A 12,584-nucleotide genomic window follows, 5' to 3' on the forward strand; every position below is an offset into this window, starting at 1 on the left:
TTGATCATATCCTCGGAAGCCAGACGTCAGTTTCACAAATGTCTTGCTGCTTTTAGTTTGTGAGAGTCGAAGGTATGTGCACTAGGTCTGATGTACCGGTAACTATGTTTTTGCTAACGCCGCCTTCTTTTACAACCTTTCTAGTAAATAAATGTATTGATAGCATGTCACTCACTCATGATGAACATGAACTTAGTTTGTCGTCTTTTTCTCCAGAGTTTTCGTTCTTGCTTGTAAGTATTGTACGGAATGATCATGCGGCCCGCGTTCGCCATTTTATAGGTTATCAGGACCACTGTGTAAAAAATTTGGTAACCTCTGGTCTACAGCAGATGCAGTACGTTGGCCAGACGCAGCGATGCATCTCGCAGTGCTGTTCAGAACAAATGAGGAGCATTCACCTCGGCCATGCCGACAACGTTGCAGTTGCAGAGCACAGAATCAGTGAAGGAGATATATTTGTTTTTGAACAGGCAAAGATGCGATGCCGCGCCATTGGGTTCTGATTCGCTTATCAAAGAATATAAAATAAGAGAACATGGCGATCTTATCAACGACGATGACGGTCTCCAGCTGAGCTGTGCAAGGCAAAAGCAGTGAGGGAAGCTTTGGTGTGAAAGTGACGTAGGCAGCAGGTGGAACAGAGAGGCATCTCCAGAACTTGACGCCTGGACCCATCCCCCTCTTCCCCGCCAACTCCTCCTTCCCCCCCCCCCCCCCGGCCGCTCCTACACTCCCTACCCCCCTACCCCCACCCCGCCCCACACACACAGCACCAACGGCCACGAGGCCGCTATGTCTCTTTCGGGGGTACGTGATTCACCCACCTATTAGGGCAGAGGCAGAGGCGTCTGCTGTACAGTAGTTGTAAAGGAACCAACTAGACTGAAGTCTACACTTCACCTACAGAGGACGGGCAGGAAGCTTGTGGAAAAGTTGCGACTGTAGGACGCCACGAGTCTGCTCATAACCCGAGAATATTTAATCAATTCATATCTTACATATCGTGGTGGAAGTCGACCTCGGAGCACTAATTACATTCGTGCGTGGTACGTTCGTTTTATGGACAGAAACCGTACAAGAAATGCTTGTATAGAGGTATTCAAGAATTAAACGATGAGTCTGAAGAGATGAGCGAAAACGAAAGACCAGATTATGGTAAGTACAGTAATATCTTTACTGTATTAAACGCAACGCTCTAAAATCCCTATGTTCATGCTACATTAAATCTTAGAAACTACCATTTAACTGAAACAGTATCTATTAAAAAATAATCTATCATTTTTCTGACATCATTTGCTGAAATGCTCCAACACGAACTTTCACTTCTAGCTATAACTAGAAGTTCAGTTATCAACACAGTATCTTCTGTTGTCTTGCCTCCGTAGCGCAGCGGTAGCGTTACCGCCGACTACGCAAGGGGGCCCGGGTTCGGTTCCCGGCAGGGGACTGGGTGTTCATCACTGACACGCAAATCGCCGAAGTGGCGCTAACTAAAGAGACTTGCAATTCGGCTGCCGAACCCCGAAGGGGATATCCCGGCCAATAAATGCCATCATTTTATTCCAACAAAGAAATTGTGTAAAACAACATACGCAAATATCAATGGCAAAGTTTATTGTTCTATAGAATATGTACATTCTACGTGCACTTGAGCCTTCGAGTGAGGTTGTTAATATTCGTTTTGCAATCGTCCAGCAAACGGTTGGTCAGAGAAGGTGTTTATGTAGCCAGAATGCCTCATTAGAAGTAAAATAAATAATAAGAATAAAAAAATGGTACCTTGTGGCTTTCTGTACCATGAAGACATTTATCTTCAGGCGGTCAGTGTTTATAATTCAGCGGTGATTTACACATCTTTTCCATAACTGCCAACATGAATGTTGATAAACCGATATTGCGAGTTAAACATAGGCCTACTAAAGAAGGAAATCCCTTGCGGTTGTAATATAATGAATTTTTTGCGTTGACAATGCGAATATGTTTTCTGTAGACAGCTACATTACAATGAGGGAAATCAGCTCTTTGTACAAATTTTTAATCCATTTGTTTCCAGTGGTCTGATGTGGTTTCAGGGATATTCCTGTCGTAAAGGACGACTACCTTGACAGAGGACAATTGCTGACAGTGGAAATACCGAGTCTGTAACTGTATTAAAAATATATGAGGCTACATATATTCACTACAGTTACAGACTCGCCATTTCCCCTGTCAGCAAAATTATCCTCTGTCAAGGTATTTGTCATTTACGTCACGAATCTCCCTGAAACCACAACAGACCACTGGAAACAAATTGTTGAAAGATTGCTACAAAGAGCTCATTTCCCTCACTGCACCGCTGACCAAGTGTCTGAAACAAAACTTCCATATCATTATGAAATGAAACTTACCTAACTTTGTCAGACAGGCAACATGCAATGATTACATAATGTTACCATTATATTATTATATTGAAACAAACCAAAACGTTAACAAATTTGTTTGCATGGCCTTCATCCGCAACAAGCACAGAAACATTCGTTTTGTAAATAAAAGCGCCTTTCCTTGCCGCAATGTATTTTATTTCTTACAGACGCGTTTCGCCTTTTACTTGAAGGCATCTTCAGTAGAATCTAGAATGATATAGTTCCGTTCTGATACGCGATATTTGTAGATTATCTTGTTCTTTACGTAAATAAGTGACTACAGCTATTCACGTTTTTGGTTGGCATATACGTTTCCTCTCATCTAGTCACATGCTGGGGGTCATACTACATCTTCGCTTACGTAACGTAAGCACGTTTTCATGTTACGAACTTTTTTTATTCACAATTTTCGTATTCTTTGGGCGAAATGCCGCGGAGCACTGTTAGTCTTCTGTTACAAGTTATTGATATTTTACCGAAAACTGTGATTTAAGGTCGTAAACTACTGTGTGTTCGCTTTATGTCTCATCCTATTTAGTTTGTTTACGTACTTGTTGCCACATAACGAAGTAAATGCTGAAAACTATCGTCTGATCATTTTTGTTCTCTTTATATTTGTGTATGTGTGTAAGAGAGAGAGAGAGAGAGGGAAAGAGTGTGTGTATGTGTGGATTATTATTTTGTGTGTGTATGTGTGTGTGTGTGTGTGTGTGTGTGTGTGTAAGTGTGTGTGAGTGTGGATGACTGACTGGGGGCGGACGTGTTAGTGGTTATTCAGAGCGAGTTGTAGAAAGCCGAATATGAACTTTCAACAGCTCTTGGTGACCAGGCGTCTGTGTCACTTGGCCACCAAGAGCTGTTGCATAACGATTTGACTCACGGATCCGGTTACATGGCTCCTTCCGTGTGTAGCGATTTTACGACTATGACGTGTGGGGCCTGAAGATGGCATCAATGTAATGCCGAAACTGGTAGCACATAAAAAGTTCATAAAATAAATTTCTACAGTACATACGGCTGTTGGAAAATTATTGCATCAAGAAATTGTAGGGTATGGACACCCAAATAGAACAGATGACGTCACAGTGTCACGCTTGTGCGGAAAATCAGTCTACTCCGCCACAAAAATACTCGTATAGCAAGTTTCCTCTTGCTGTGCCAATGAACTCGACAACGTCACGTAGCACAATTCAGGTGTTGTCCTCTATTTTCTGCTCCTTCCAAGTAATTTTAAACATAATTCCAAACCTTTTCTAAACATTTTATCGTATACAGTTCGACAAAATAATGAAAGGGAGATAGTTTTGCGTTTGACGTTTTCATTAGTGCGTGTGTGAATTCCTAATGGATCAAACTGCTGAGGTCATCGGTCCCTAGACTTACACACTACTTAAACTAACTTAAAATAATTTACGCTAAGAACAACACACACACCCATGCACGAGGGAAACTCGAACCTCCGGCGGGAGGGGCCGCGCAATCCGTGACATGGCGTCCTAAGCCACACGGCCACTCCTCGCGGCGTTTTCATTAGTATATGGTTGAATAATCCGAAACTATTGTAACCAACGTAAATTTCATTTGCAACCACAAAGATTTTACATGCTTAATATCAAAAATTAATACATTAAGTTATTTGCAATGAAACGTTTGAAGCTGTTTTATAAATGGGAGCGCGAGTATTTAAGTCCGCAGCTCTTAGTCTCGCGGTCACGCTCTCTCTTCCCGAGCACGAGATCCTGGGTTCGATTCCCGGCGGGGTCAGGGCTTTTCATTTGCCTCGAGATGACTGGGTGTTTGTGTTGTCCTCATCATTTCATCTTCATTCGTGAAAGTGGTGAGATTGGACTGAGCAAAAGTTGGGAATTTGTACGGGCATTGATAACCGCGCAGTTGAGCGCCCCACAAACCAAACATCATCATCATCAAGTCTTTAAGGAATTGGGGCGTTTGTTTACTGGTCTCAACTATTTCGCTAAAATCAAAGTCAATGGAGATGATCCCGAGATGTTGATAAAATTTTTTGCGTAGTGCCATGTGTAGTGAGACCGCATCACGCATCGCACTAGAACTACATTAACAACAGTAGAGGATGATGGACACTCCCACAGTGCTTCAAGTTAACATAGCGAGTGTCTAAAGTGACTTGAAGAAACCTTCAACGTCATGTATTTGGCGTTTGTTCGGTGTGCATGGGTGATATCAACCCGGGAATACTTACGAAAGAAATGGTTTAGGGTTAAACAAAAAATGCTTAATTTAATTCATGTCTTGCATCATCTAATACCACAACGTTACCAGTTTTCGACTTCTTAACGAATTTTTCAAGTTATTCCCTGGTGATGTGTAGCGTGAATGTTAGTCTCAATCTAACTAAGTATGCATCGTGTAAACTAAGCTGCTAGTGAATTGATGCACTCAAAATAATAATAACAATAATAATAATAATAATACTGAATGTATATAACGAGCTGTAATACATATCCAGCCAGTCAGAATTCTCATTTATTGTAGCATGTCCTTCATTTAGCCCACCTCACACCAAAGAAAGTTCACTATAAATTTACCAGAAGGCGAATTTCACTATTGACCAGCTGGGAGTGGAGATGATTGGCTCACATATCTACGGTGTAATATTCAGCACGGCAGTCGACAGGCTCATTAGAGTGCATCAGGCTCAAAATGTGGAAGCCCTACTGTTCAGCAATCATTCTGAAATGATTTTAAAAAAAAACTATTCAGGAAAGAAAAAAATTCTCTCACATCTCATCAGCTTCCCGATGAATTTCCTGATGAGCTTCCTGTCAGTTCGTTAATGGTCAGAACTATTCTGATATGTGTGTAACCCACTGAACAAAATTCGTACAGTTTCCAATGCATAATCGTGTTCGCTATGAACTTGTATTTCATGTGTGTTAGGTCATACATTTCTGCATACAAAATGCAGGGAACAAATTGAATTATACTTTAAACTTTGGAGGAGATCTAAAGCCATCTTCATGCTTGAGAAAATTTATTGTATGTAGTGCACTCATTCCGCTCACGCGCGCAAACAATGAAGCCAGAATGAAATATTCGTAACGTCCCTCACATCTCATAAGCAGTTTGAGATATCGAAAAGAAATTTGGCAAATGGTAGCATGCAAAAACTAAGCGCTGTGAATTGTTTTCATATTTCTCAAGGCACTTTAATCCTTTGGCAAGTTTCAGTACCAACCACTCATTATTAGAAATAGACTTTAGTAAGAGATTCCAGCTAAATCTCCAGGTGGAGATTTATTTTCACCAAACTTCTTAATCCTTACTTTTCTTCAGAGAAACATTATCAGTCATGAGTTTTACGTAACACCTACATTTCTCTTGTAAGCATGTTAAAATTTGCTTATTTTGTCAAAACACAGCAGAATTTACAAAAATAATCTCACTAAAATACTAATGCAGTTGAAATTTGATGGATGCTGAAACAATGTATTATTAAACTAGCAACTTAGGGGAGACAGCTCAATAGTTTGTGAAAAGATCTATTCTTGGCATAAAATCATTTAATTTTTTTCACTTAACGTTGTTGCAAAACCTACTGCAATTCTCTGTTCAGCAGCTATCGATGACTCTTACAAAATTACACCATTCCACTGAAAAGACATGTAGTTGTATCACAGAGGATAATGAAGTTTTGCATATTAACCATATAGCATACTTCTCTTCTTTTTTTGTGGAATCATTTGTCAACATCTCGTTTTGATGTATCAAACTGTTTATATAACATATGAGGGACGTTATGAATATTTCGTTCTGGTTTCTTGTTTTCTCGTTATCGGAGATACAAACAGATCTTGTGCCAAGTTTAAAGAATAATTCAGTATGTTAGCTACATTTTGTACACAGCAACGTGTGACCTAACATGCATCGAACACAAAGACATAGCAAGCCTTCTTTTGCATTGCCAACTATTCGAATTTCGTGCAACGGATAACTTAATTAGGAAACATCACTGTAACTGGGACAATTAACGAAACGATAAACATTTCATCACTAAGCTGACGAATGAGTCTATGAGATGTGGGAGAATCAAATTGTTTTACCGAATGGTTTCTCAAAAATCGTTTGAGAAACACTGCAGAGCAGAGAGCAGGCGCGTGACATTATGTTTTGTGTCATGGATTAACCGACGTCCTCTGTGAGAGACTGTCTTTCAGGCTGTGACGTCAGACGGTAACAGGACTCCTGATTGGCCAATGCAAATAATATTCAGAGACACCGCGTTCGAATCCTGGTGGGGATAAAAAAATCATACCGCCATTTGGAGTCAAAAAATCTCGCTACTTGTGAAAAAATTCGATATCTAAATGGTTCAAATGGCTCTGAGCACTATGCGACTTAACTTCTGAGGTCATCAGTCGCCTAGAACTTAAAACTAATTAAACCTAACTAACCTAAGGACATCACACACATCCATGCCCGAGGCAGCATTCGAACCTGCGACCGTAGCGGTCGCTCGGTTCCAGACTGTAGCGCCTAGAACCGCTCGGCCACTCCGGCCGGCTTTGATATCTAACTGTTGATTGTATTTAGTTAACAATCCGATGAGTTCTGGCTTCTGATCACCGTCCAGCATAAAAAATTGTATGTTTAAACATGCGCACACTTTGTTACTTGTGAATGAAACCATTTTTATTATTTTCGGCACTTAACAGGGACAGTAGTTGATGATAGAGTCCCGGTCCAGCAAAAAAATTTTTGCTGTGCAATTTCAAATTGAGACTTTAACTGGTCTGGCCAAAAATGAGGTAGTTCATGCCTCTTTATCTCCAGTTATCAACGACATTTGGTGCTGCGTTCTAGTCTCTTTCAGACAAGAGAGCTTTGCTTGGTTAGCATTGGCTATAGGTGCTGTGTTTGAATACATACTCAGAACAAAACAGTTGCCATGTCATTTAAAGTTCCAACATGTGCTCAACTAGCTCATCATTAACTTCTCAAATATTTGTCACTTCGTGCTGGATAACAAAGGGCGATGGTTGACTTTTGAAATCTTATAGAGCCATGTGCCATCATGAATACAAAGAAATTATTAGTGATACGCTGTTGGTGTTGAGGACTCCACAGAGCGCTTGACGCTATTAATCGTGGTTTATCTAACTGGATAGTTGATGGCTAATTTATGCAGAACTACTCGCCAAACGATCGACAGGTAGAGGTAGTATGGTAACGTCTGAGATAGCAAGAATACTTTGAATTATCATAAATCTCCGATCTTCTTGCAAACTTTCTTATAGATAAAAAAAACAAAACAAAACTGTTTACTGTCTCAATAACCTGTTTGCCGATATTTGCAATACCGTGGTACTGATTTGTATCTGGATTAATTGCTATACAGTGCATTGATATCTAGGGGTATCTTGCGGAGATTAATTTATGTAGTCAAACGACTGTACAGAAAAGAGAGTAGACGACCTAGGAGAAATTTACGATATGTGGGCTGCATGTAAACCATGCAGAACGCTACTGAGGTGGTTTTGATACTTCTGAGCATTAGCACATTACACCTTAAAACAATACGGAGCATTTCTTTTTTTAGTATTGTTGTTTTTAGAATGGAGAATTTCCCATAGTCATTATGGAGGTAGCTAGCAACTTTATACAGATTACCTGCTTGCTGGATAATAGCATGTTGCTGTAGTTCTTCCTGTGCAGAAGACTCATTTTGGAGCGTAGACAAAAGTGCAAATAATTATGTTTTGCAAAGATGGACTTGCAGTAATAGATTTAAAAACTTTCTGTTTCTCTTAGCGAGCCCCCAGCAAAGCCTTAGTGGAGGCATGTTCCCTACAGCAGGCATTGCTGCTCGTCAAATAGGCGTCATTGTTCGCCGCCGTGGCCCATTGTCCTGCAATGAATGGGGTGTAGGAACTCCACCGCAGCAACTATGTCCCAGAAGGGAGCGAGTCTTCACACGAAGGTTCAAATGGCTCTGAGCACTATGGGACTTAACAGCTATGGTCATCAGTCCCCTAGAACTTAGAACTACTTAAGGGGCTCCGGAACGCCCTATACTTGCAATGTTAAAATAACGCTTATAAATTACATCTTTCCTCACAAAGTATTTGAGGTAGGAAGTTGAACTTTTTACAGATTATTTATTGGAATATGGGCTACAACTTAACACAGGGATTTTACAAAATTTTAGTTCAGTTATTAAAGATGATTTTTTTTCAATTGCAATGAAAATTCACAACATTTTTTTGCAATTTTTTATTTATATATTCAAAAATATACAGTTTTTTGGAAAAAGGCTGTGTTAAATTATGCAGAAGGTACTGTGTAACATTTACTGAAAGTTTGAAACAAATATGTTTGGAAGATCCTTAGAAAACATGTAATTAGTATGAGAAAATAAAAGTTTTGGGAATCGAGCGACAAAGATTGGATTAACTTTTTAGTGCATTCCAGGTCCATAGGATGGATTATCTTCATCCTCTGCAAACTCCTCCTCCAGCTTCCTCTTGTTCCTCCTCCTGTTTACTCTTGCTTGTATTTCTAGACTCTTTACAGCCCTGTCTGCAGCCCGAAGGCGTTCCTTGTCTAAAGCAAGCATCGCTCGTACCATGTTAGAACCTATCTTCATTTCCATATTTCTAAATACCTTTGGTTTTCCAACATTTCTCCTTTTCTTAAAAGCCTTCAGAGGATTTCTAATAACTTTACTTTTACTCATTATTATACTTCAACAAAACAGAGACTCAAGAAACAGAATTAATTACGAATATTTTCGAGATAACGACAGAGTAAATAAACATGAAACAATCGACAATCACACCAGCGATATATATTGAACCATCACAGGTTAGCCACAACACATACTTTATCTCACATCACTAAAATGTACCTGATGAACACGGACGTTAATAATAACACCATTTGACAGCAGTTTAACAGCGCCACAGTGGGTCACGCCCATGTAGAACACATTTCAAAAAAAATTTAAAAATAGTTGTAGTCTTCGGAATTGAATAAATTATATATCTATTAAAAGGTAATAGTCTGCAGATTCAGAAAACGCAAAAAAGTAAAAATTGAACTTTTCATGATTTTGAGCCTTTCCGGAGCCCCTTAAACCTAACTAACCTAATGACAACACACAACACCCAGTCATCACGTGGCAGAGAAAATCCCTGACCCCGCCGGGAATCGAACCCGGGACCCCGTGCTCGGGAAGCGATCACACGAAGGGCCATTTTAAGGTGGCACGGGGCCACATTCACTGACGAACTGGGTGGCCTCTGTTTGGCAATATCTGCGCGTGTTTTTTAAACGCTTTGTTTTATTTCCATATGATGTTTGATTTCTGACCATAAAAATATAGGGTAATAGCGTAGTCGCTAGAAAATGGTTAATGGGAGTAGGAATCGTCGGGAATAGGAAGGTGGAACAGAGAATGGTCAGTGATAATCGGCAGCAAATCTATGCCAACAACGATATAACAGGTACACTTGCCGACAACACAAGTAAAAGATAAAGAGGTAGAGGAAGTATATCAAAATATTGAGCTTGTGCCTCAGCATGTAAAGAGAGATGAAAATCTAATAATCATGGGTAATTGGAAGGTTATAACAGGGGAAGGAGCAGAAGACACAGTTACAGGAGTATGTGGGTTTGGTTGCAGGAGTGATTGCATTATAAAATGAATTTCAGTTAGCGACAGTGAACAAATTGTTCAAAAATCACAAGATTAGGAGACACAAATGGAAAGGGCTCAGACACATGAGAAGATACCAGCTAGATTACATCATGTAGATAATGCGATGATGAGCACCACAAAACACAGTTCACTTGAAGAGGAATGGTTGTCTCTAAAAAGAGGAATCACAGATATTGGACAGACAAATATACACCATCTAATCAAAGGTATCCAGTAGCAGTGGGAGGAATTCGCGAGTCTATAAAAAGATGGATGCACAAAGCATCCAACAACTTCCACCGTCATACCTTAACGAAGATCTGTCCAACAACCTGAGAAAATTCCGGTCCTAAATAAAATCGCTAAGTGGATGAAGGCTACCATTCACTCACTCATTGGCCATTCTGGTGTGGCGGTAGAAGATACCAAATGCAAATCCGAAGGCAGCATAAGGAAAACTGAAGTCAAATTTTGCGTTTAAGAAATCATTCATGCAGGAGGATTGCACCAGTAAATCGCCGTTTGACCGTCGCACAGACTCCTGTATGGAGGACTTAGTAATAGGCAACCCTGGCACAGAGAAGCACCCAAAGACGTGAAAATACCAGGGTTGGAAAGTACGAGGGTTGGCAACTATTTATTCACAACCGATACAAAAGTGTTACATGTTTGCTCCTGTTACTGTCCTTCAAAGGAGTCAGCAGCGTTGTGTATAACCCGTTGCCAGCGATGTGGAAGGCGTGATATACCGTTAGCAGAGCGTGTTCTGTTGATGGTACGAATGGAGCGGTCTAAAATTATGGTGATTCTCGTGTACGACTGAGATGGTGTTATGCTAACGCATTACGTTCCTCCACGGCAGACCGGCAGTGCACAGTATTACTGTTCGTTTTTGGAACATCACCTGCGACCACCTTTACGAAAGAAGCGGCGACACTTTCTGCGCAACCCACCCATCATTTTGCACAACAATGCGCGGGCGCATACAGCGCAAGCTGTGGCTGCTCTGCTCGGTCGATAGCGCTGGGAAGTACTGTACCACCTACCATACTCCCCGGACTTAAGTACTTGTGACTTTGATTTGATTCCGAAGATGAACGAACCACTTCGTGGCATTCACTTCAGAACTGTTCCAGAGATTCGACAGGCAGTAAGTAGATCGCTCCATTTGCACCATCAACAGAATAGGCTCTGCTAACGGTATACTACGCTTTCCACGTCATTGGCAACGAGTTCTACACAACGTTGGTGACTACTTTGAAGGACAGTAACAGGTGAAAACATGTATTTTGTATCGGTTGTGAATAAATAGTTGCCACTATTTTCGTTCTAACCCTCGTAAATAAATCGCCAGGTCCAAGTGACATTCCAATTCGGTTTTACATAGAATGATCTACAGGGTGTCCGAAAAGTCTTTCCCTGATTACATAAATTGATAACTCAGTCTAGAAGTAAGATGCAAATATGAAACTGGTGTCTAATTGTTTACAAACTATCAAAGTTTTTTTCACACATCAGTAAACTTCCACTTCCATTCTTGCCCACTGACAGTACACGTCGATATGACTTTGCGTTCGAAATGCTACCACGTATTGAGGACAATGATGGTTATCTCAGACGAATTGCCTTTTCCGACGAAGCGACATTTTATGTCAGTGGAATAGTGAATCGCCATAATGTGCGCATTTCTGGTTCACAACCCCCTGGCGAGGTCATGGAGTGCACCAGAGGCAGTCCAAAGGTGAATGTTTGGTGCGCGCTATTGCACGATCGAATTATCGGGCCATTCTTCCTCGCTGAGGCTACCATCACATCTGCTGTGTATATGGACTTGTTGCAACTGTATGCCGTTCCTCAGCTGCTTCAGTATCACCCCGATGTCTTGTTTCAGCAAGACGGTGCACCGCCTCATTGGGGTTTGGACGTTCGTGCCTATCTCGATATGACCTTTCCTGGGCGATAGATTGGTCGTGATGGGCCAACGGTTGGGCCTCCACGCTTTCCTGACATAACCCCATCAGCTTTCTTTTTATGGGGTTATGTCAAGCACGAGGTCTACCGAACACGTGTACCAGATCTTGAAACCCTGCGGCAATGGATAACCACAGTCGTTGAATCGATCCCACCAGTGATGTTGGCTAATGTGTGGACGGAAATTGAATATCGCCTATATGTGATACGTGCTACCAAGGGTGCTCCTGTGGCTGTTTACTGATGTGTGAAAAAAACTTTGATAGTTTGTAAACAATTAGACACCAGTTTCATATTTGTATCTTACTTCTAGCCTGAGTTATCAATTTATGTAACCAGGGAAAGACTTTTCGGACACCCTGTATAGCATTGGCCCCTTACTTGTCTTGCATTTATTGCGAATTTGTCGCCCAGCGAAAAGTCTCAAGCTACTGAAAAAAAGCGCAAGTGATTCCAAGTATAAAACAATTGAGCCGCAAAATTATAGACAAATAGCGTTAACATCAGAATGAAATTATCACTCTGCAGTG

At 40.9% G+C, this 12,584-nt stretch overlaps 1 protein-coding gene across 2 annotated transcripts in view; it reads left to right on the forward strand.

Moving 5' to 3' along the window:
* The first annotated feature begins 867 nt into the window (after positions 1-867).
* Positions 868-12,584, forward strand: part of LOC126251536 (equilibrative nucleoside transporter 1) — a 178,479-nt gene continuing 166,762 nt past the window's right edge. The window contains exon 1 of one of the 2 annotated variants that reach the window (XM_049952042.1): positions 868-1,158. In XM_049952042.1, coding sequence (XP_049807999.1) covers positions 1,131-1,158 — 28 coding nt within the window. In that variant the 5' untranslated portion in view covers positions 868-1,130. The remainder of the gene's footprint in view (positions 1,159-12,584) is intronic. The other variant, XM_049952044.1, reaches the window with a different exon arrangement.

Source organism: Schistocerca nitens, chromosome 4 (genome assembly GCF_023898315.1).
Source record: "Schistocerca nitens isolate TAMUIC-IGC-003100 chromosome 4, iqSchNite1.1, whole genome shotgun sequence".
Classification (NCBI taxonomy): domain Eukaryota; kingdom Metazoa; phylum Arthropoda; class Insecta; order Orthoptera; family Acrididae; genus Schistocerca; species Schistocerca nitens.